The 25,217-nt window shown below is 33.9% G+C and overlaps 1 protein-coding gene across 5 annotated transcripts in view; it reads right to left on the bottom strand.

The window, feature by feature from the left end:
• The window catches only part of LYST (lysosomal trafficking regulator), a 224,662-nt gene that overhangs the window by 147,430 nt on the left and 52,015 nt on the right, over window positions 1-25,217 (bottom strand). For all 5 annotated transcript variants that reach the window (XR_008998856.1, XM_036919307.2, XM_057505741.1 and 2 more), the window contains 13 exons: window positions 24,313-24,474; window positions 23,465-23,621; window positions 21,229-21,455; window positions 20,673-20,739; window positions 18,746-18,855; window positions 16,902-17,328; window positions 13,816-13,960; window positions 12,687-12,860; window positions 8,346-8,506; window positions 7,332-7,522; window positions 4,675-4,920; window positions 2,528-2,701; window positions 1,452-1,601 (listed from right to left, as the gene is read on the bottom strand). Coding sequence is in view for 4 of the 5 variants with exons in the window: in XM_036919307.2 (XP_036775202.2) it covers window positions 1,452-1,601; window positions 2,528-2,701; window positions 4,675-4,920; window positions 7,332-7,522; window positions 8,346-8,506; window positions 12,687-12,860; window positions 13,816-13,960; window positions 16,902-17,328; window positions 18,746-18,855; window positions 20,673-20,739; window positions 21,229-21,455; window positions 23,465-23,621; window positions 24,313-24,474 (2,391 nt within the window). In the remaining variant the exon portion in view is untranslated. The remainder of the gene's footprint in view (window positions 1-1,451; window positions 1,602-2,527; window positions 2,702-4,674; window positions 4,921-7,331; window positions 7,523-8,345; window positions 8,507-12,686; window positions 12,861-13,815; window positions 13,961-16,901; window positions 17,329-18,745; window positions 18,856-20,672; window positions 20,740-21,228; window positions 21,456-23,464; window positions 23,622-24,312; window positions 24,475-25,217) is intronic.

The raw sequence follows: 25,217 nt of genomic DNA on the forward strand, positions 1-25,217 counted from the left end.
GTCTTGTGAAGACCAGCCCATTCACCTAGTTGTTGAGATGCTGTGCCTAGACCTAAGGTCAAACCATGTTCCTTAACTTATGCCTATGAAGAACCCTAGACTTCATAGCCCTGCCAACATACCCCGTTACAGCTCATGACTCTGGCGTAACTTGGCTTCCCTACTTAGAAGTATGTCCATTTTTCTCTCCTTGACTTCACTCCTCAGACTCCTAGCAAGATGCCCTTTCCAAGTTTATTGTAAATATTAAGTTCCTGACTGATTGAAATGAGCTGCATGTTTCCCAATCTGAGTACTGCTCCAGCTATTCCCAGTCAAACCAAATTCTGATCCTGACCCTCAGCATTACTGTGGCTGCTCAAAACCTTGCACAGAAAATAATCTGCATATTCCCATTTACAACTAACATACTGAAGTAGCAAGTTTATTCTGTTCTCCAGAGGAATGATTAAATGAATATTTAACAGTACATGCCTCTTTGCACAGCAAAGGAAACGATCACCAGAATGAAAAGGCAACCTATGAATGAGAAAAAATATTTGCAAACCATATTTCAGAAAAGAGACTAATATCCAGAAAATATAAAGACCTACAACTCAATAACAAAAAATCAAATAATCCAATTAAAAAATGGGCAAAGAACAGAATGGACATCTCTTCGGAGAAAATATGCAAATGGTAAGCATATGAAAAGATGCTTATCATCACTAATAATCTGAGGAAGACAAATCAAAACCACACGAGATACCACCTCACACCTAATAAGATGGCTACTATTAAAAATAAATAAATAAATAAATAAATAAATAACAATTGTGGTGAGGATGTGGAGAAATTAGAACTCTCACATATTGTTGGTGGGATTCTAAAATGGTGTGGCTCTTATGGAAAATAGCATGGAGGTTTCTCCAAAAATTAAAACTAGAACTACTATATGACCCAGCAATCCCACTTTGGTTATATATCTAAAAGAGCTGAAAACCATTTTTCACCAGTATTTCCTTCAGCATTATTCACAATAGTTAAGATGTGGAAGCAAACCTAAATGTCTAAATGTGTGTATATACGTACAATGGGATATTATTCAATCTTACAAAAGAAAGAAATCTTGTCATATGCTACAACATAGATGAACCTTGAGGACATAATACTAAGTGAAATAAGCCAATCACAAAAAAGACAAGTACTGAATGATTCCACTTTTATGACTTATCTAAAGCAATCAAAGTCATAGAAACAGAAAGTAGAATAGTGGTTGCCAGGGGTTTGGGGAGTGGGGGAAATGGGGAGCTGTTCAGTGGGCATAGTTTCAGTCAAGCAAGATGAAAAAGTTCTAAAGCTCTGCTGTTCAACAAAGTGTATATAGTTAATATTGTACTATACACTTAACGATTGTTGAGGGTAAATTTATGCCGTGTGTTTTCTACTATTAGAAAAAAAAAAGTACATGCCTCTGCTTTATTCCATATCTTCCAGTCAAGCAATAGCTCCTCTAGCAGTTTAACATCTTGGATTATAGCGTTAGACTCTACATCCAACTTAAACTCTCCATTCTCATTGACATTAATAATATCTTCACCACAGCAACCTTCAAGAAGGGTCTATGGAAAATCAGCATTAATACAAGATGCAATTATAACTGATTAATCCACAAAATCAACAGAAACATTAAGCTTTCAAAATCTTGGCAGTCATGACATTAATTTCAAAGGAATACTAATGAATAATTCAACATTTCACAAAGTATTTTTAATTTGCTTTAGAAAACAATTCAAATAATCAGAGAAACATAAACTTTCAAATATTTGTAAATGATCACTCAGTTTCAAAAAGGGATAAACATTCTATTTTTATTTTTAAATTCAATGTATTTATTAGGTTTTAAGACCTCTTCTAAAAAGATTCATGCCATAAATGTATGGATCTTGACAGTTTAAAGAGTTGAGGTGTGTGGGCACGGGTAGAGGCATGGTCTTTTGCCTTAGCACTAGTACCTTCAGAGAGAAATACTTTCACAATGTTACCAAATGCTTTTATCTAGAAAGGTATTTAAACATATGATAACAGCTCAATTATAATAAAAACTAATAAGGCTTTAAAAAACCAACTCTATTTCAGTACCCACTAATGGAAATGGCATAGCACTAGCTGTCTGGAGAACTGGTTCTCTCCCATAATTGAGGGAACTGAAACAAACAATGTTGTCTCTGTGGGTCTCAATTTTATTAGTCTACAGAAACAAGGGGCCAGCCTAGGAGACATCTTTGGTTCATCCAGATCTAATACTCTTCGAGTTAATTTTTTTCTCCTACTCTTCTAAAATGCTTTAAAGAAAATAAAAATCCAATTACTTAAATGATGAAAAAAAATAGAAGAGTACCTTAGTTTGATTAAATATATACTATTAAGTTTCCTTCATTTTCTTTAGAAATAACTGAAACACAAAACTCTATTATTGGAAGACTTTAATGAAGACAGAAGTATCAGTGCATATGAAATTATGAGAATAAATTTTATGAGTACATACCTTCAAAATGTGAAAGCCAACAACGCATTTTTGTTTTGTCAACACCTGATGAATCATGGAAAGGCCATTACAATTTTCTAACTCTTGTATTCTCTGTTGGTTGTATTTAATTAATGATAGGATAACTCTCAGTGCTAATGCATGAGTTTCTTCACAGCCACTGAGTTCCACAACCTAAAAAAAGTGGATATATATTTCTTTGAGAGTAAAAATTTAACACATGTAGCTGTCTACCATTACATACTATCAATCCATCAGTTTCTTTCAAAAGCTTAATTTTTTATTGCCCGTTAAAGTCATAAATTCCATGCTCTTTAGTCTCTTAAATATACTATAAATGAACTAAAATAATATTAACAACTTAAAGGTCAGTAGCATTTTATTAATGATTTGAAATGTCAGCAATATACCTCAAACTTTTGATAATTAGTTGATCAATAAATAGGCTCTGCATTAGGTGCTGTGGGAAATAAGAAGTAACAGGCATGATAAGTGCCCCAAGTGGGGCCTACTATTTAGTCAAAAGATATGATATATGTATGAAAACCATGGATTGCTTTGTACTTCAATTCAACCAATGCTTTCGGACAACTACTATGTGTAAGAAACACATCTTATTATCAAGATAACAGACAAATAAGAATGAAACAAAATGAATGCCATTAGAGCAAGAAACTATTTCTGACTCCATTCTGGGTTAGGGAAACCAATGTGGAGAGAAGATGGCCTGGAAAGAGAGCAAAATCCTAGAAAGTAGGGGGAACAGGTGGTGGGGGCAGGAGACAGGGGAGGGGTAAAGGTCTAAAACTGGAAGATTGTATATCTAGGAGGCTATAGGTTGCCTATTTGGCTGGATGGTAGGGGTTAGGTTCAAAAGGCAGGTTATTCACTTAGGGATTTTAAGGAGAATAAATTTGATTTTTGCAGGGGAAGAGAAGGATACTGAACGTTTCTCAAGTTTTATGTGTGAAAACATGCTTTAAAAAGTCTTAGCAAGATTTTGAATGTAAGATAAAAAATTATTTCTCAAAACATTTTTGCTAGTATCTAGTCACTGTATAACAGCAATCATAACAAAATTATATTCAATAACTTGATGAAAGAGGAAAACCAACGATATATATTTTGAAATTATACAAAACTCTAACAATAGATCATAAAATGTGGATGAGTTAAATGAACATTTTTTAATTTTAAAACACTAGGGAAAAATCTATTTAAATAGATTCTAGGTACAAAAAAAGTTTGAATAAGGAAGAGGAGGAAAAGAAAAATCAGCATAAGAGTATGGTGAGTCAAATGCTAACAAAATATTTGTAAGAATAGTAACAACACCGATATGGCTTAATTAATTCAAAACTAATCAAATGTGGTCCCATTAAAGAAAGCAAGCCAGTTAGGGAGTCAGTGTGAAAATTTGGTACTATTTTAGAAGTTATACTTAGGGATAAAATTCTGGGGATGAAAGAACATCAGTGCCACTTTAATTAAACAAGGAAGTACAGATGATCTGTACCAAAGTGAGACCATTTGAATCCCTTATTTTGGATTTCAGCAATCCCTGAGACAGCATATACTCATTGACGCCTACTTTAAGTCAGGGAAGATATTGTTTCTGCCCTCAGATGACTAAATAGAACAGATAAACAATTTATTTTAGTATAGTACTCACGGCATGAGCCAAACCTTTTATATTTCTCCTTCTCTTTACAAATAAAATCAAAGAAACCCAAATAAATTATTTTTGTACTTATTTGTGGACCCTTGTTTTTTTCCATGTATCTGGAAGCTTCAAGGAAAAAATGCTTTTCACAAACCTTATTTTAAAGGATACACTTTTGCTGTATTGTTAGTACAGTATGCATTTTTTTCCCCATTGATGATTTTAAATCTTGTACATTTAATATGTAAGTGTTCTAATTACATTTCTGGATAATAGAAAACTTCTAAAATGTTCACAAATTAAATTTTCACCATTTGTGGAAGAAAGCTTGATATCCTAGAATGTATGATTAAAAAAAAAATCTTTCAGAAGTTTAAATAGTTGATATATATAGCTTTATTTGGACTAAAAAATAAACTATGAAATTTATCAAAAATAAAGAAGTAGTTTCTTCTTAGATAAAACTAGAATCAGTAATTCTTACCCTAGCAAAGAGAAAAACAAATATACCAGCTCCACCAATCTCATGCAGAATGCCTTGAATAGTTTTACATTCAGTAGACTGAAGATTCTTTAGATGGTGAGGTTCGAATAAGATGCTCTGAACTTCTTTTGAGCTGAAGGGTCTTTGAGAGAGCTGGGTTTTCATTTGGCCTTTAAGTCTAATAACTGGCTCGTAGATGGTATACTGAGCAGGACAGTAAGCTGTATAAACAACTGAAAGACTTTCCTGAAACATAAATATTTTCCTTCAGTAACTAAACAATGTTTAAAAAGTTTAAACTAGCCAACACATATTTCAAAGTGAAAAGATACCCATCAAATCTTCTTCTTTTAAGAAAGACAGACAACTATATTAAACAAAGATGAATGTGAGAAGCAAGGCAGCTCCCCACAAAGGAAAAGATCAGTTTCATTTAGCAGTGATCAATAGTATAAAACCCATTAAGACTGAGAAAAAGTCCAGAATAAACATGAGATTATATTTACTAGTAAAACAGCTGCAAATCTCAAGCCACACTCATTATACAGCAGGCACTGTCTTATGCACTTGTAAATATTAACCAACCTTTACAACCCCCTATGAGATGAGAACTCTGGATTAATGTATTCAAAATATTTTCTTTGAATTTGCTCACAGGCTGGCTACTCATTTAAAAGAGACTTTAAACCAGATCTTTCTACCAGAATAAAATTCCAGACTACCATAAACCCTAACTAAAACAGAATACAACTTGCAATATTTTTTCCATGTAAAGGATAGTTTCTATCAGCTGCTGGCTTTCTGTCAAGCTTCTCTTGGCTACTTTAAAAATTACGGTCAATTTTAAATGCAGAATACACTTTGGGTGCTCTCAATATACTTTGGCAGCAACTGCAGGAGTTCAGGCTTAGGGAAAATCATGAACTGCAGATTTAGCGTGTTATCTCAGAAACTGGTGGGAGCCTTGGGCTTTGACAATTTTCAACCCATGGTGATTTAAATGTAGTTTCATCAGACACTAGCATATTCATATATCAACTAAACTGACTACATAGTCTATTGTATGTGATTACGCCAGATAAAACAAAATTTTAAACCTGAAACTTGACATATGCCCAGTTACCTGAAAGAAGTCCAACCTGACACAAGCGCCTTGCCAGGAGGGCACCATCTTGGCCTGACTGCTCACTATGACATTATAACCCCAAATTGCTAAGGCTTTAAAAATGTGCTTTCTAAAAAGAGCATTCATATGAAACCCTTAGAATGTTCATTTGAGATAATTTATGTTGAATTTGATAACTTACATAACTTTTATTCTTTTCAGGAAAAAAAGGATTAAAGAAATTTTTTGTTTTTTTGTGAAAACAAATAGATCAAACAAAAACTAGGGTTAAAATTATTATTTGAACAAACACTTGTATGGGCCTCTCAGTGTGTGGTTCCCAACCAGCAATGTCAGCATCACCTGGGAATTTGTTAAAAATGCACATCTGTGGGACACACTTTAGACCTACTCAATCTGCAACTCCCACCAAGCAATCTATGTTTCAAGTGTTCTGGGTGATTCTGACACACACTTAGGTTTGAAAACCATGTTTTCCTCAATGGTGGGCCATTTGGGGTGGGATAATTCTTTGTTCTATAGCATTGCCCATGCACTGTACAATGTTGAGTATTCCTGTCCCCATGCAGTGCTAGTGGACAGCCGCAATGCCTCCAACCCCATTTAAAAATACTTCTTAGGGAGAAAAAAGATTGTATACCTAATATCAGATATTTACTTAAATTTCACAGGTATTTACCCTATACCTATTTTACCAGATATATTTAACACCATTTAAGACATACATGTTTTACAAAATATCATACTAGAATTTTCCCTTTACTTGAGCCAAACATTACAGCTTTAAGATAGAAATAATTTTATTGTGAAATATACATTTCACTAATAACAAAATACATTCCAAAAATAGTATCCTAGTAAAAAATGTCTCTGCCCTATAATTGTGCCTCTTGTAAGAAGCAAGAGGAGGAACACAGTGTCATGGACAGACCTACCAGTTTTTAGACTTTTAAGACTATGAAGGCTCAGTTTTTTAGTTTCCATAATGAAAATACCCATTAGAAGCTCCTAAACTGTATAATACAACAAAATATTAGAATAATGCATAAAAACAATATGAGGGTCTTATATAAGCAGTTAGCAATAAAACAAAACTCCTAGTTGTTACTGATATTAAAGAATATTCTAAAACCTAAATTATATAATTATAAGTAATATAAATAAAAATTAGTGTTTATTTATAAAGTATGGAAAGGAAATGTAATGGCAATATTTTTTAGGCTAATTTTATTTTTCACTATATCATAAACATTTTTCCTGAATGATTAATAGATATAACTAAACTTAACTAATACTTAGTATAGAAATACAGTTCCAAGGAGGAGATGAAGATTTGAAAACAGAAAATAAATTCTCAAGTCAGAGTATTTCAATTTCTTTCTCAGAAAAAGCCTTGTTCTAAGAAAATGAAGAAAATGCTGAGAAAACAAAAAAAGAGAAACTTGAGAAATCTAACTCATAGTTAATTACACACTCAAACATATCTATGCACAGTTACTATTAAGTTAAAACTCATAAAATCAAAACTTACAATTAAGAGCCCAATGTCCACATCTTTCTTGGTCATAAAAAGTTCTCTGATTTGTTCACAATGCAAAATTTCTTTATTAATGTACTTGGAGTAGTCATTCACAGGTCTCCCATATTTACATGGCATTATAGATGTATGGTTGGGTCCACAAACATATAAATAAAAAGCCTCTTGTGAACCAATCTTAGCTCCTATACAGCAGAAAAATAAAGTTCCTTATTTAAACCACTTCAACCAGAATTTTCTATAAAAAGCCAAGAGTTTTTTTTTTTTTTTTTTGCCAGACTCTTTGAGTTGTTCTCTATTTCTTATAAAATTGACAAAGCCTCAATTTCCAAATTGGTGTAATTAGCAAATATAACAAACTATGGAGGGAAGATGAATTAGTATAAAGTTAACTTGCTAAAATAAAATCATGAAATTTCTTTCTGTTCCTTAAGCTAGAAACGTTTTCTTCTGTTTTTTTTTAATAAATGAAAACTATACCTCAGTGAATTTCTTTTAAAATAAAATGTGAGTTGATACCTTTATTCCTCCCATCCATACGTCTATTTATTCATTAAGCTGTCTAAATGACAGCCATTTTGTGCCAGGTTCAGTGATGTATTTTTAACAATCAGATTTCTTTTATCCCTAAAATTTTACCCCTAAAATTTAATACATTGAAATTATAAATAAATGGGAAAACCATTATGAGTTTACTTGTTGTAATACTGCATTTTCCAGGATTATAAAATAAAGTTGATTTAATATCAGCTCTTCTTTTACTGCGGGGGTGGGGGAACAATAAATAAGATATGCACTTCTACATTAAATGTATGTCAATTACAAGAAACGTCTACATTATAAAATGTTAAAATATTCTATATGTGCATCTTGAAATCTAGGAAATACAGTACTTATTAAGCACAAGTGAAGGAACAGGAATTAATATTTTATCCAGGATAATTTACTTAGTTTAATACTTGTTAACTGAAAGAAAAACTTGAAATGGCTTTAAAGGGGAAAATATACCATTGAAGAGGAGTAAATTTCCCAGGTCCCATTTTCCAGACAATTGCAAAAACTCTTCTTGGGATGACAAACAATGGCCGATCATGCAAAATGTTTTATTGCTATCAGATGACAAATTTGTTTTTCTTGGCAGCATAAAATTCAAAGGAACGTCAGATTTCCTAAGTTAAAAATAAGGTTAAATAAATTACTTCAGTGAGGACTAAGTACTAAGTATTAAAAAGTACTAAGTATTTTAAAAGTGTGAATGTTTAACAATGGGAAACTTGAGCAATTTTCTTGGTTCAGTATCAAGTAACTGGTGAGTGGGAGAAAGAGAGTTGATTCTGTTTTATCCTGGTCCAAGGTGCTGGCAACCCCCAAGCCCCAGAAAGAGCAGAGCAGAGTGTCTGGTGATCCTACAACAGGCCACGGCAAGTGTGACCAGACATTTGCTCCTTATTTTCTTAGCCATTTGGCTTCTGCATATGCGCCTTCCTGGTTTATACATACTCCATCTTGAGAAACAGTTCCTAAAATCTCATATCCTCTATGAGGCCCTCAAATATTAATCAGAAAAGGAATATCACTCCTCCAGATTTTGCTCTGACTAGCCACTGAAATACCATAGCTTTTTTGCATTTTCTATTTTTTCAGGGCTAAGTCATTACAGAGCTGGAATCCTTACAAAAGAACCAGTAGGAAAAGGTCACAGAGAGACACACATGATGGGAGAACTTCATCTGATTGAGATTGTAGTGTCCAGCTCTACTCCTATTTTAGTAATATTTTAAACTCCATATAAGATAATGAAGGTAATTTCTAAAGGCAAAGTTTTTAAATAATAAAAAGACTTAGAATAAACTAACAAAGCCTAGCTCTTAATGAAAAATTCTACTTTGGTATATATTATTTAAAAACTTTCCCTTAAAGCTTTCTGTTTCATAGTTAACATGTAAGTTTAATTATTTTAATAGGAATATTTCTTAATAAATGAAAGATATGGGGTAATTTTTTTTACTGAAGCATAACTGACACACAACTTGTGAGATCATTTCTATGACATGCATCTCTTTCCTGGGACAAATAAATGGCATAAGTGAAAGACTACTGTCCCCTAGTGGCAGTATGACTTAATACTGTTTTTAAGATGAATTCAACAAATGTGCTATATATTCCTACCAGACTTGTATGATTTTCATTAAGTAAAAGTAGAAACTATTAATAAGTTATTCTTCTGTCATTATGTATTATTAAAAGTGTCCTCTTGAAATGTATTATTTGTAGAAATTATTCTATTTGTTTAGAAAGTGGTAAAGACGGTGCCAAGTTTAAATCAACGGAATATATTTGTCAATGATCACTTTACTCATTGCTCTATTAACAGTTGAAATCATTGATTTGTATCAGGTGGCAAAAAGTTCCTTCAAAGTAATGTAGAAATAAGTGGATGGGTGTGTGAATAAAATGAGAGTTCCTGTGGCCAGGATTCTCACCTGGCCCTGGTTGACTAGCTCACTGCACACCTGTGGGCAATGACTCTATAAAGAGCTCTGCCCGGTGCTCTGGGCATGACACAGTGGCATGGCTGCAAGGCTGCAGGAGAGTAGGGCAGAGGCTGGAGTGGTGGCAGCGCCAAGGACAGAGGCTCAGAGGATGCTGTGTGGGACGACTGTGTGGGATGGCTGTGTAGGCAGAGAGGTCCAGAGGACAGCTGTGCAGACCGAGGGGCCCAGAGGATGGCTGTGTGGACAGAGGGGCACAGAGGATGGCTGTGCAGACAGAGGGGCCCAGGGCAGAGACCAGTTTGCTGCATACAGGCTCGCTCTGAGTGAATGGGATTTTAGTGACTGACCTGCCACCTGGAAATAAAGTTGGGTATAACCTTTCCACCCCAAGAACATTTTGGTCTTCTTCACCCCAATTTCTTTGGTCACACTGAATCCATAGCGAACTTGCCCAGGGCTGAAACCCATTGGCAAGACAGGGTGAAAAACAGAATGTATGTGAATCAAATGGCTATGCTAACTTCAGAACTGTCCACTCTCTTTCTGCACATGTGTAATAATTAGCTTATGATTCCTATACCTGTTAGCTGGTTTGATGAAGAAAAAAGCTGCTGGGGCAATGAAGTCCAGGGTTTTAAAGCATGGGCTCTCTCTGGGGTCAGAGTCTAGGTTCAAGTCTGTACTTCTTCCTTATGGCATGACTTTGCCCCACTCGGGTCTCAGCTGCATCATACGTAAAACAGAGATAACAATATATCTACTTCATTGTGTTGGGATGACTAAATGAGGTAAGCTGTGTAAAGTGCTTAGTATGGGGCCTGGCATATGTTAAGAGCTCAAGAAATGAGAAGAGAGTCCACAAGAAAGAAGCTTGCTTCTCACAGCCCTAACTTCAATTCCAACTCCAGGTGATCTAACTCAAGATTCTGCAAAGAAATTTACTGACAGGCTACAGCTGCCATTCAGGCTTAGGCAGTGGTGAAGATTGAGAACTTCTCTTAAAATATTTTATTTGGAATAGGAAAACTGAGCTTCAGTGATGTATTTCCATGCATTTTTTTTAGTATCATTAATGTACAATTACATGAGCAACATTATGGTTACTAGACTCCCCCCATAATCAAGTCCCCACCACATACCCCATTTTACAGTCACCGTCCATGAGCATAGTAAGATGCTATAGAATCACTACTTGTCTTCTCTGTGTTATATTGCCTTCCCCGTGCCCCCCGCCCCTACATTATGTGTGCTAATTGTAATGCTCCTTTTTCTCCCTTATCCCTCCCTTTTGTGCATTTTTTTAAATGCATAAACAAAAACTGAACCCCTGACTTTATTTCCAAAGCCTGTTCTCTCCTGTGGCTGAGACCATGGACTGGCTACCCTAAAGCCATTCACCAGGTCCCTTTCTCCTGCTTTCCTCTAGTACTGAGGCTGGACAGCCATAAGCCATTCTGTAGCCTCCCTTGCAGCAAAGGCTCGACACACAGTCTCTCCATAGTTTCCACAGGCCCTTTGCTGTGCCTGGAATGTTCTTCCTCCCTCCTGCTCATGGCAAGCTCCATCTTCTCCTTCAGGTTTCTGCTTAAATAATCTGTCCTAGATAGACCTTCCCTGATCCACTTCTTTCAAGTAGCAAACTTGGTATTTTCTGTCTTGGGAGGTGTTTGTTAACCTTCACAGCATTCATCATGATCTGTATATATTCATTTAATTGTGTTTGTTGTCAGCTTCCTCACTAGACTGTGAGTTCAAAGAAGGCAGGGAACATGACTGTCTTGTCTGCAACTACCCCTGGGCAGATACGGCATATGCTCAGCATACAGTAATTCCTCAATAAATATTTGATGAACAAACAAATGAATGAAAACAGGTTAATTTATGCTAAGGGTCTATGTCATCTCGATGGTCTAATCTATTTAAAGGGATTTTTGAGAGAGTTGGGAGGTAATGTATATAATGTACCTAGCAAAAGTGTAATATAACAGGCATACAGTATTTTATAGTCCGTTCAGTTCAATCTCGATTCCTCATCTTGGCATTCAAAGCCTCCTGTTAGGTAACTTCACCAAAGCCCATGTCATTTTTCTTTTTCATTATTCAACTCAGACTCTTCCTTCCAACTTTTCCATGATACCCTAGTTTCTAATTCTGTATCACCTTCCATGCTATTTCATTCAGTAAAATAGTTCCCAACTCTTATAAGTAGAAGACACATTATATAGCTCTCTCAGGGTTGAACTTTACATTAAGATATTCCAGAAAATGTTTCTTATAAATCTGACCCACAGTTCTCCTGGTCAGTAAAAAATCCCATGAAACTACACCTGAATCTATCACCTGGTATATTTCTAGGACCCTATCTTAATCTATCAGCTGATTTATTGGCTTATATTTTTCTCTAGTCATTCTAATTTCTTTTAAAACCCTGATTTAATTTAGGTATTAGCCTTATTAGCCACTTAAATGAAATAATTCCTTGTGGATTCATTTTATAACATATGAGTTGAAGGACCAAATTATAGATTTTGTTCCTTGATTTAACACATACTCTACATAAATATCTAAATGTCTAGATTTCTGCAAGCTCTCCCAAACCTAAATATTAATGTTCAATAATTACTTCTATGGGAAATTAATTCTGTATTAAAGTTATATATAGGAAAAGTGATAGTTTTTTACATTTATAGAAGTGATAAGAAAAAATATCCAACTCGGATACAAATTCCTACATTAGTAAACAGTAAATTTTATCTGTAGTTTTCTGTAATATATTTCAGAAGCTTTAACAGACTAATTAAACTTAATAATAAGTAACTGAGGTTAATAAGTATTTACTAAAAATGTTTCATACCTCTGTCCAGAGACCCATATGGAGATTTTCCCATGGATATTCTTTTTCCCTTGGGGCTGCTGTAAGTAGGTGAGTACTAAATGTTGCCATTTGCTTGGGAGGAAAATATTCTCCTGTGATTCAACCTGTGCTAGTAAAACAGCTTTCATATCATCATTTGAATCCACACACACACTACACAAAAAGAGAAAAGGTTTAGGCTGAAAACATGAAATTTATGATCTCAGTATTTAACACATGAATGATAACTACAATTCCAGATATTTAAGTGAGATTAAAAATCAGTTCTAATTTTAAACTAACTTAAAAAACCAGTAGCACTTTGTTTTATATCATAATCTGCTTATTGTATTTTTATCTCAACTCATGAACTAAAATAGATTAGGTTCATTTGCTGGTGTTAATAATTTAGGGAGTAATTTTCAAAATTCAATTTGGTAATAAAAAAAATTTTATTACCAACTATTTATATAGTCCTTGCCCTTTTAGAAACTACATACAAATTTGGCCATATAAAAATCAATACTTATTTTACATAAATGTCTAAATGCCAGGATGTATTGGACATCTAACCTACTCTGAGGAATTGTGAGAGAATTAAGATATAATGCATATGCAGTACACTTTTAAGATTTACAAAGCATATATCCCTAAATAACATACTATTTGTTATTTTTAAGTTTTATAAAAATTGTATATACTCACTACAAATAAAAGACTTGTGTCTATACAAGTTAACAAAGGAGGTAGGAAAAAAGGACAAGATAGTAAGGAGAACCTAAGCTTATTAGATAATGGCTATTAAATACATAATCTACATGGAAAGCAGCTGTCTGATAGTTACATCTTAAGACCATCTCAATCTGACAGAATACTTCTAGAGATAAGACTTCAGTATGTATTTGGTCTAAAATCTAATTGATAATCTAGTGTAGAGAATAATTGTAAATTTTTGGATAAAATAATGTTATTGTCACAAAGATGGTATTAATAACTTGTTAGAATGTATTCTCTTAATAAGATTTTTATGTGTTTCTGTCATGATCTTTATTAGCAGATTTCACATCTATGTTTATTATATAAATAATTTAAATACATGAGCTATTCATGGGTGGTTGAGGATAAATACCGAAAGATAAAAGTGCCCTTGTGGGGATCAACCCACACTTGGATCATCAATGCTTTGGATCCCAATGAAATCATATGAATACAGCCTTCTTCTATGAGCCTTTCACCAGGATTTGTGTACTCTGCATCTTCTGGTCTGTTGTTCTCTATGATAAAAAGACGTTAGAATGATCAGTAAAGTAGTTGATAAAAATTGAGTGGAAAAGTGAATTTAAAAGAATACAAAACACGGTTGTTCACTTGTAGTAAATTACTCATCCAGAATGTCTGAACCTGATCAGTTCCAAACAATATTATTTCCAAAGTTGAAGTGTTAACTCAGAAAAAGCACCAAGAGTGAAAAAAAGTAACTGAGTGCATTAAAAGTTACTAAATGTTTTAAAATGCATGATAACTGAGGTTTAATTGAGGGAATGAATGGACTGCTGTGATGTCACAGTGAATACCTAACACAATCTGCACCACGATTCTTTTACTGATTGGATTGGGCCTCTGATTTATCGACTCTAGCCCAGGGAGCACACACCACTGTCATGTGCTTTGCACTACTAAAAATCATCCTACAATTATTATGATAGCATGATTTTTAAAAAATTGATATTAAAGTTCCTTTAGGAAAATTGTGGTTTTTTAATATATTCCTTGTTTAGACTCCCTGATGAGTGATCTTTGAATGTACGGCTGTTATTCTGAAATTCTAAAATGTTCTCTAGGGCAAGCTAAGGTAAATGCAATATAGTTTGGACTACCTGGTTATTCATTCTGACTTTAAGCTGTTCCTCTACTGAGTATGTATGATAAGCTGAATCCTCAAGTCATCCACGCTACCTATGACTTTGATATTTGACTTTTTGTAAAGCTATGTTAATTAAGATGTACCAAAACATAAAATGCATGTCCAGAGGCTCAGAATTTCAGAGAAGATGAACATAACCAGGTAATAGATTACATATATACTTGCTGCCATTTTTCAACAGGCATAACCATCACCAATTTTTAAGCATATTATTCCTGGCAATATAATAGTCTTACAAAAGAAGAGTTAAATTCATCGATTATTCTGAGGACTATTGCTCAAGATGTAAGATGTAGAGAGAACTCATATCATCTGATATGATATTTTAAAAAGTTCCCAAATCAAATCTTAACTGGTATAAATGAAAGGCTAGAACAAAACAAGTGTGTACCCAGGAACTGCAGAGTAGGAATATTATAAATATTTCTTAATGTTCACAACAATCTTATGAGGTAACTATTATTATTATCCCCATTTTGAGGGTGACAGAATTGAGATGCTGAGAGCTCATATAACTTGCTCAGTGGCACACAAGTGGTTTAGAGGCAAAGGATCTATTACCACTGTAATATTTTCTTCATTTCTTCTCAATTTTACATGTATACTATTTTTAATGTTCTTTTTAAATGTTTGTCCAAGATCACCTTCCTAAAATATATGTTTCCTAATACATCTTTACAATAAAAAACTTTTTAATTTCCCCAATACTTAATTTTTCTCAGGTCATTGTGTATATTTATTCATTTAAGATAAAATACTAAACAGAGATTTCATTCTTAAAAAATGTAATCTCTTACAGTTAATTTGTTTTAGATTTAGATACTTAATTTATGGTACAAATCTAAAAGTTATAAGATGGTTTTAAGTATTCAAAATTAAATATAATAATTATATCAGGAATCATTTCTATCAAAGAAAGATTATTTTCCACCTAAACTATAGGAGCTTCTGTCAATGTTTTAAATGAAGGATAGAACCCATTTAGCAGAAGGATGGAAAAGTGGCTATATAGTTTTATCCTTTCCTTTTCTAACATAACATAACGAGAAAGCAATCTGCACAGTTTATAGTGCAGTGATGACATTCAGAAGGAGATGAACAGTGATGCACATACAGAAAGCACTCAATGTACATTAGGCATCAACATCATCAATAATATCACATGTATATTGTTTCAGAGCTGTCAATTCTTAGGCGCCAAATTCAACTCACAAAAGAAAATGCTCTGCCTGAAATACTAAAAATTATCTGCTGAGGTTTTTTTTAAAGTTGGCTTCCTAGGCTAACCCATAAAATATGTAGGCATGCTACACTAAGAACATGAAAATGCATGGTGAAGAAGTGAATTCTGAGTTCCAACTGTGGATATCAGGAAACATTTCCTACTCTTCAGTCCTGACTGTGTCATTAAGGATTTTCCTTTTCATCTGCAAGTCAGTGGCAGGGGACTGCCCCTGAAAGCCAGACACTAGTGAACGCCTAGAGTCCTGAAGCAGACGCTCTCCAGTCAGGTAGGGAAGTTTTGTGGAGTGAAGAAATATAGAGGCCGGGACCAGCATATAAACAAACTCCTAAACATCTGTCTCATCTAGTCATTTCATTAATTCCATGGACCCTAAGAATTAGCCCATCTGCTTCACGTCCCATCACCATAAACTGCTTTTCAATCAATGGGTTCTTTAAGCCCTGGTCGTATGAGGAACAAGATGCAGCTTCAAAGCAGCAAAATAGCAATTGATCAGTTATAGAAAGGACTGGAATGGAACTTATTCTAACTTTGGAGAATGGCTGATGCATTTAAACGTTCTATGATAGCAACTGGGAGAGGAGACCAGAGGTAAGATACAGCATAAAAAGGAGAGTTTGAATTGATAGAGAGAAAGCAGATGGAAAGGGGGCTGACTAAAAGGGGCTGGGAAAACAGGTAGCAGAAGGATGGAAAAGTGGCTATAATGTTTTATCCTTTTCTTTTCTAACATCAGGAGCCACCCTAATCCAGTAATGGGACCAAGAAAGAGGCAGGAAATGGGGCTGGTGACCCCTACAGAAGTTATATATGTGGTGGTTCCCCCACTTCCCCCCTTCCCCACCAGGTTAAAAAAGTACAGAAGAAAATGGAGTTCTCCAGACTGTCTGGCAATTTGGACAGCTTAGCTTTGCTAAGTCAGGACATGTCACTACTCGAGCATTTAAGTGAAGACATGTTAAGAGTTAGTTAGAATACTGCTGTGTTCTGTACTCAAATTGCCATCTGAAAAAGCTTAGTGTAACAGATAACGCTGTCATCATACCTGTTCCATCAAAACTACCTTCCCGTAAAATTAATGATTTGTTTCTTTTCTTTATCCTCTTTCCTTTTCCTGTGGTACTCCGAGCTTCATGGATACACTCCACATTAAACCACAGGGAGACACTGAAACCTTCTGCCAGGTGAGGCCAGCAGTTTTGTCCCAGCAGTGGCAAGTGGACTGGGGCAATGTGCCAAGAGGAAAGCAGCTGCTGGGGGAAACTTTCACTGCCAGCCTCTTTCTTGCTTCTTGAGACTCGTGCTCTTCTCAATAATCCCATGGCCTTACTGTTGAGAATCCGAGGACATTTTTGTGATGAAACACCATTGCTTATATTTGGAGTGTGCAGTAAAGGGAAGGTTAGATACTGTGAAGGGCTCAGAGTAATATCACTTTCAACAATTTTCAGAACACCCAGAAGAAGAATTTCCTAGAGAAAAAGAAAAACAAACCTTTACAATCATGTTACAAAGTACACAATAATCTTGAAATCAAGGTTATAAATGAACATACAAACATATCCATACACATATCAGCACTCCTATTTAAATACCTCCCTAGCTACCATATCATTAAAATTTTCATTTTTCATGTAGTTAAGATACTGAACAGAGATTTCACTCTTAAAATATGTAATCTCTTGCAGCTAATTTGTTTTAGATTTAGATACTTAATTTATGGTACAAACCTAAAAGTTATAAGATGGTTTTAAGTATTCAAAATTAAATATAATTATATCAGGAATCATTTCAATCAAAGAAAGATTATTTCCACATAGACTATAGGGGCTTCTGTCAATGTTTTAAATGAGGGATAGAACCCAAGACATTAGGAATTCTCCAAATTTCTCAATGATAATTACAGCATGATTGACTTTATAAAACTGAGTGTTCAATTGCTTTCCAGCTTATTTCACATGACTCTTCCCTAATCAAATAAGCTTGCTTCCATCTAAGTTTGGTAAACTAAAATCAAGTTTTTAGGTTTTATTCATAATTACAAGTTTTTGGTTGAACAGAAATGTAGAATATATAGAAAAGATGAGAGGAAATGAGCATTTAATTAAAGGGGAAAACAATGAGGAGACAAGTAAAAAAAGATGACTTATCTAGTTAAAATGCCTTATGATGCATAAAATTACATCTAATGTTGATTACGATAATGAGAAATGCACTCTGAAAAATAGAAACAGTCCATAAATGTACGTCAGTTCTCAATTGTCTATACTAGTGGTTTTTAACCTTGTGTTCCACCAAGCTCCCTCAGGGTCCACAAGGCAGGTGAGCTGGAGTGGGGGTGAGGATGGGGGCTGGGAGTTTAATGGGCAGAGTTCCAGAACATCTCATCGTGCTTCAAAGAAAATAGCTCCAAGGTTTTCCGTTTAGCTGCTTATGTTTCTACTGAAGATTCCATTATAAAAATGGGTTTCTCAGCAAAGAACAGTCTAAATGTCACTAAGCTATACCAATTAAAAGGAGAAGTGATAGAAGATAACTGAAGAGTAGATTATAATTTTCTAAAAAATAGTAATCCTCAAAATGGTAATAATTACTCATAATTAAGTTCTTTAGTAATTAAAATTATTCAGCACTTTTTAAGCACAAAGACCAGGGATGGGATGGACTAAAGACACTAATGATACCAATGATATGTCTGGTTAGCCAAAACAGAAGTGAAATGGTTAAAATATGTGCAAATAATAAAACAATTGAGAACTTCACACATAATAACATGGAGTTGACCATATAATAATTACCACATTAAAAGAGAGAGCTTAGTAACTTCCAAATCATTTTAAAAATTCTGTTAGGTATCAGTGAAAAAATGTTAAATTTTAGCATATTTACTGTACAAGGAGACTTCTCCAGAAATATTCTCAAAAGAAGGGTTAGCTCTTCTGAACATGTCCTTGAACTCATCACAGACACCAAAAGATCCACCAATACTCGCTGGCATGCTAAATTAAAAAAAAGACAGAAGGGAACTATTCAAGCCAAAACATAATTAAAGGAACTGAATAAGCGATTTCATTGAAAGAGATCAGATGCTGCTGTCACATTTTAGATGAATTATAGACACTCTAATAATCCAAAAACTTGCTGAAGTAATAGCAATACGATTATGTGTAAACCAACTAGTCAACCAACGACAAAAGCAACACAATCACTTTTCTTAAAGATTGGTTAGCTCCACATAAAGTAAAGGCATTATTTAAAGAAGCATAAATAATTACAGTACTTGTTAAATAAGTTGATACTGTTGGGTACCATAAAATAGTCTGCTACCTTCTTATTTTGAAAATGTTTAAATTATAACTATCACTTTCTAAGTAGAAAATTAGGTGACATAAATAAAAGTGGAAATATTAAAGATTGTGAAAAAACTATCACAAATGATTAGTTTGAACACTTTATCAAACATATCATGGGTTTAGCATAAGATATAATCAGTGTTACACAAATTGTAGAACTTTTTTGAGTAAAATAACTAATACTTGCACCACACATTATAATGTTTAATGTATATTTACACTGCTCCTCACCAGAAAAAAAGATCTCCATTTTAGACATGCTAAAAAGAATCCGAATGTGAAACCTAAGAATAGAAGCCAAAAAGGGAAGCAGATTTACTTTTACAACCTCACAGGAAATTTCCAGCAGCTTTCTTAAATAAAACAGGCACAAAAGGTCTATAAATATTTGAGAATCAGAATAATAAAAGAGAAAACCCAAGATATAAAAAATAAACAAATTGATAAATTGACTCCAAAGGAAAAAGACAATTTAGGTTAGGAAGAAATCTTTTAAAAATGTTAATATTATATCCATATATATATAAGAAGGTATTATAGCCTTATATGAGAATGGAATAACCAGAAAGCAATCAAACAAAATGGAGCTCTTAAATATTAAAAGATATTGCCAAAATTAAAAATTGAATAAAAGGCTGCAGTAGAATTAGAGAAATCTTCCAGAATATAGCACAAAAAGAAAGAAGTAAGTAAAATGAGAGGAAAGGTAAGACATAGCAAGATCAATTTAAGAAGGCCCAAGATTATAATTAGAATGAAAGAAAAAGGACAGCAGAGAACATGGAGAGGAGAAAACTATTTTTAAAGATAATAAATCTTTGTGACTATGGTATAGACCTTCCTAGACATACTAAAAGCACAGCAACAGAAGCAAAAATAGATAAACTGGACTTTATAAAAAAAAAAAAAATTGTGCTCTGAAGTATACTCCCAAGACAGTGAAAAGTCCAAGCCAAAGTGTGGGAGAACATATTTGCAAATCATATATAACTTAAGCTTAATCATGAGGAAATATCCAACAAATCCAAATTAACATTTCATGTATGCTAACCTTAACTCACCAACTAAAATCTAGGTTTCTATCTACTATGTATCATTTTGTATACTCATTACGAATTCCTCAAATGTCTATGAAAGTACAGAATAGAGTAGGCACTCAATCAATACCTGACCAAGCAGCAATACAGTATTTAGATTGGGTTACAGTCCTTGCAATGCCATTTCTATGTATATGACCTTGAACAACTCACTCAATCCCTTGGAATCTAGATTTTCCTCTCTCTAAATTCAAGATTCTATGTCTATTGCACTGGGTGCTTCTGAGGAACAAAAGAGATGATACAAATAAAACTACTTTTGAAACCACTGAGCACTAGGCCAATGGAAGCCATTATTATCAACTCTTCATTTCAGGTAACAAAATAACTTCAAAGATTGTTTGAAACTAACAGGTTTCCACATACCTTGAAAATCAGAATCAGCCTGTGTTAAAATACTCAAAAACCCTCCTAAAAGATTTTTCACAGTTCCCTGAAGATTAAAAAAATAAAGCAGGAGAAGTTAAATATCTTACTTCATGAAAGCATGAACTATAATGTCATAATAAACTAATAGTCTACTACATATACATACATAAACAGTTAAAAGTAACTGGAAAGAATGCTATGTGTAGGATTACACATAATTTTCATTTTATCTTTCATACTATTTTTGTTTTCTGACTTTTCCAAACAATAACCATATATTAAAATGAAATGCAATTTAAAAAATATTATCCATCCTCAGAAATACACTAGGATTCATTATTAGTTAGCCAATGACATAATTAATTTTATGCTGCTTTTAGAGAACTGAATTAGATTTTGAGAATATCACTTGTAGATAAAAATGTACCTAAGGTGTTGTAAAGATAAGTATGCAAAGTATACAAAATGCAAGTTGGTTTATATATAAGGAGATAAGTAATTGTGACATGAGTGTGATAAACACTGATCACAGTTAACTAAATGCCTCTTTTACCTGCTGCATGAATAGAAAAATGTTCTTTTCTTTCTGCCTGATGATTTTCAAAAAACTTTCAAATACATGAACAAGCACATCAAGTTGGGCTTTACTAGTAGAAAGCAAATTTAATTCCAGCATACAAATCTCAGGATACATTATTTCCCCATGAGTGAGGTTTTCAAGTAAGTCATTTGGACTGCTTGATGCACTGAAACCTTCTGCTTCAGGCTTGAAGTCTACCCCTGAAAGGGGAAAAGAGAAGATTATTTTTATTCCTTAAACTCTGAATAAATATTTCAAACCTCATTAATCATTTAGAAGATCTAGTGGCAGAAGTGCTACTTATAAGATGATGCTCACAAAATCTTTCCCTACAACATGACTTTTGATTATAATTAAGTATCATGAATAATCAAGTCTTAGGTATATATTGAGGATAAATGAGTGGCCCTCAAAGTAATTTTGATCTTCAACAGAATTAGAAATATGATAGTAATTTTTATACACGTGATACAGATTTAATACATTCCTCTGACACACCAAACTTTCTAACCCCAAAATACCTAAATCAAAAAGTAGTTCATTTGCCTGCCTTTATCTCTGTGAAAACAATAGGCTTGACTATTAGTTGGATGAATTCTATACTTTGTCTTCTTCATAAATGAGAAACAGATACTGTCTCACTGAATATTACATTTTGTAAAATTTAACTGATATGCTCTTAAAAGAAAAAGATTGCTGTGCCATTAAAAAAATGTTCATATAGTTAAGAAACTTGTAACAGACCAGTGTTCTATACCAGAATTCTTTAAATTAAGATCTTGTTATCAAAAGCATAAAAAGGAGGAAGTTTATCATTGTAAAATTCTGTCTGTACCATGATAAAACCAACATCATTAAGCCAATGTGTTTTCAAAAGCACCTGCTCTGGTCTGGGCAGGGGGCATTGGAAGAAGGTGGCCAAAAGATACAAACTTCCAATTATAAGATAAATAAACAAGTACTAGGGATGTAATGTACAACGTGATGACTATAGCTAACACTGCTGTATGATACAGAGGAAAATCAAGAGAATAGACCTTAAGATTTCTCATCACAGGAAGTTTTTTTTTCTTTTCTTGGTATCATATTTATATGAGATGATGGATGTTAATTAACTAAACCTATTGTAGTAATCATTTCACAATATATGTAAATCAAACCATTATGCTGTACATCTTAAATGTATATAGTGATGTATATCAATTACTTCTCAATAAAACTGGAAACAAACATAATTTAATAAATCAAGCAAGTACAAATATAAGTATTTATGTATACACACAACATACATATGTGTATACTATAATATACTATATGTACATAGTATATATATGTTAATATATGCTCTCTACATAGATGGATAGATAGATAGATATTCAATTTGTGGCTGTGCTTTTGTTCTTTTTACTCTCTTTATGGTTAAAAAAACACTTGCTTTAGGCCCATCAAGCCCTTTAGTAGGGTATCAGTGATTATTCCCATCCTCTTGATGAGAAAGAAAAAATAGACTCTGAGGAAGATAAAGTACTGTAAACATAGTGGAGACTAACAGCACTGAGACAGTCACAAGGCCAGCATGTAAAAAGATGGGGCCTTCCCAGAAATCTCTTGGCTCTGATCAATCCTTCTTTTCCATTCTACCCAAGTTTTAAGCCCAGAGACAAAGGATCATATGGAATGTAGTTCCAGTCTAAGGACAAGCTGGGCTGTGGTGAACTAAGAAATCTATGCTGTAGCATGTTGGATGTCACAAAAAGGTGTCTGCATTCCTTATATTATTTTATCTTTATAACAAACTGCCTGAAATGCTCTTCCTGTCAATGTTTATCTGGTAGATCTGTTTCATTCAGTTCTCAGTGTAAACATAACATCTTCAGAGAGGCCTCTGACTACCCAATTACTATCATATCACCCTGTTTTATTTCTTCATAGTGTTTACTTCTGACTTGTCTGTTTTCTCCATAGAAAAGATAGGAAAGCAGGGACTTTCTCTACCCTATACACTTAGGCACTCAGTCAGTGTGATAATAAAATATATCTCTGTTTTAAACTGCATATATGAATGCCTCTTGTTGTGAAGATCAAACAAAATGATGACACAGTGCACTTCTCAAATTGTAACGCAGTACAAAAGTATTACCATGAACCATCTTGCTAATTAATAATCTGACTTGCAAATCCAGTTACAAGTACTTCAGTGATGTATTACCATCATCTTGGGTTCCACTGTCCTCAGGATTGCTTTCACTGTCTGCTTCATAGCCTTCTTCTTCAACCAAAAGTTTAAAACTATGACACTGGGAATCCTCAGCTTCTTCTGAAAAATCACCAGGTGGGGATGACAACTCTTCCTCAGACTGATGACTCTAAGATCAGTATAAGCAAAAGGCAAAAGTTGTAACATCTTCTTATTTTTAGTAAGAGTTTTACGCAAAAGTAATCTTAAGGATAGCTCCAGTATTTTCTTTAAGATAAAGATTTTAAGAATTGATATTAATCATTATAAATTATGTAATTCATGAAGCAAAATTTTCCAGATTCTCTTGGGCTCCTTGATTAACACCTCAAAAATGGAAGTCTCTTAACAGGTTAAGTAAGCTGTTGGTGATTTCAGTTTTACTGAAAAATTAGTCTAAGAAATTTCATTCTAGTTACATAAAAGGAAATGTCTAAAAACCACAATGAGGTACCATTATATTTCTTACATGTAACTATATATTGTTTTTACACATTTGTTCATGGAAAAATTTTTTTCATAGGATTTTTACAAATAAGATGTTTCATTAGTTAGATAACCAGAGAAAACATGAAAAATTTTCCAAGGGATTTCCAGATTAGATGAGAGAAAAGCATGTCACATTGCTCTCCTGTTTTTTATGACATAGGGCACTGAGTACATTTATCCACCCCAGATGATGGAAATCTGGCCCATCAGACTCACCTCATTAAACCCCAGCCCATACGTTCTAACCACATGTACTGGTATCCCAGTTTTATCTTACACATTTCTGCTGCTTCTAGTCATACCCACACAATACAACTCTACATGACTCATACCTTCTCAGACACAGCATCACTGTGTTCAAAATCTGCCGAATGGTTGCCCAGTGCAACTCGAAGCAGGGCATCAAATAAAGGTTTTGCTAATTCTGTTTCAATCGCCTTTGACCGGGAAAGATGGTCCCTCATTTCAAACAAGATATTTTCCACAGACAAGTTCTAAGGTAAAATAAAGGAGACTAAGAATATGAATAACATGCTTCAAGAAAAAATTAAACTGTGACAAAATAAGTGAAAATTAGTATGTATCTGACAAGTAGTAAGCTAGTTTATTTGCAGTTGATAAAGGAAAATGACTATAAATATAAAGCTTATACAAACATTCAAATGTTACAGTTAATAACATTATTTATCAAATGTTTTACTCATTTTATATCATTCTGAATTTCAATGTATCATAAATTTGTGATACACTGAAACGACTAGTTGAAACTTGTTTTGATTAACCATCTCTAGAGTTTTACAAATTCCTTATTCTTAGAGATTCCTTAGGTCTCTAAGTACTTATATTCTAATCCTTTTCTCTCCCTCCCTACTTTATTCCTTCCTTTGTGTCCTTGAAGGGAACACTTGCTGCTTGCCTATGGCCCCATAGTAGGTGATGAAGCCAACTATGAATAAGAAACTGACTTCTCCATAAGGAATTCTCTCCATCCAATAAGCGACACAGATACATACAGACAAGGTGTGATGATGGTCAGACTAGAACTAAAGTTCTCTGAGAACAGAAAACAGAGAAGGTGCCTGAGGGACCTGTCAGAAGTGTCCCAGAGCAGAGGTTGTATGAGATGGACAATGAAGAACAAGTTGCAGACAGCAGGCATAGAAACAGAGGGGGAGAATACACCAGGCAGAAGAACTTTTATGTACAAAAGTACAGAAATAATGTCAGAATGGCATTG

This window comes from Manis pentadactyla, chromosome 8, assembly GCF_030020395.1.
Source record: "Manis pentadactyla isolate mManPen7 chromosome 8, mManPen7.hap1, whole genome shotgun sequence".
NCBI classification, from domain to species: Eukaryota; Metazoa; Chordata; class Mammalia; order Pholidota; family Manidae; genus Manis; species Manis pentadactyla.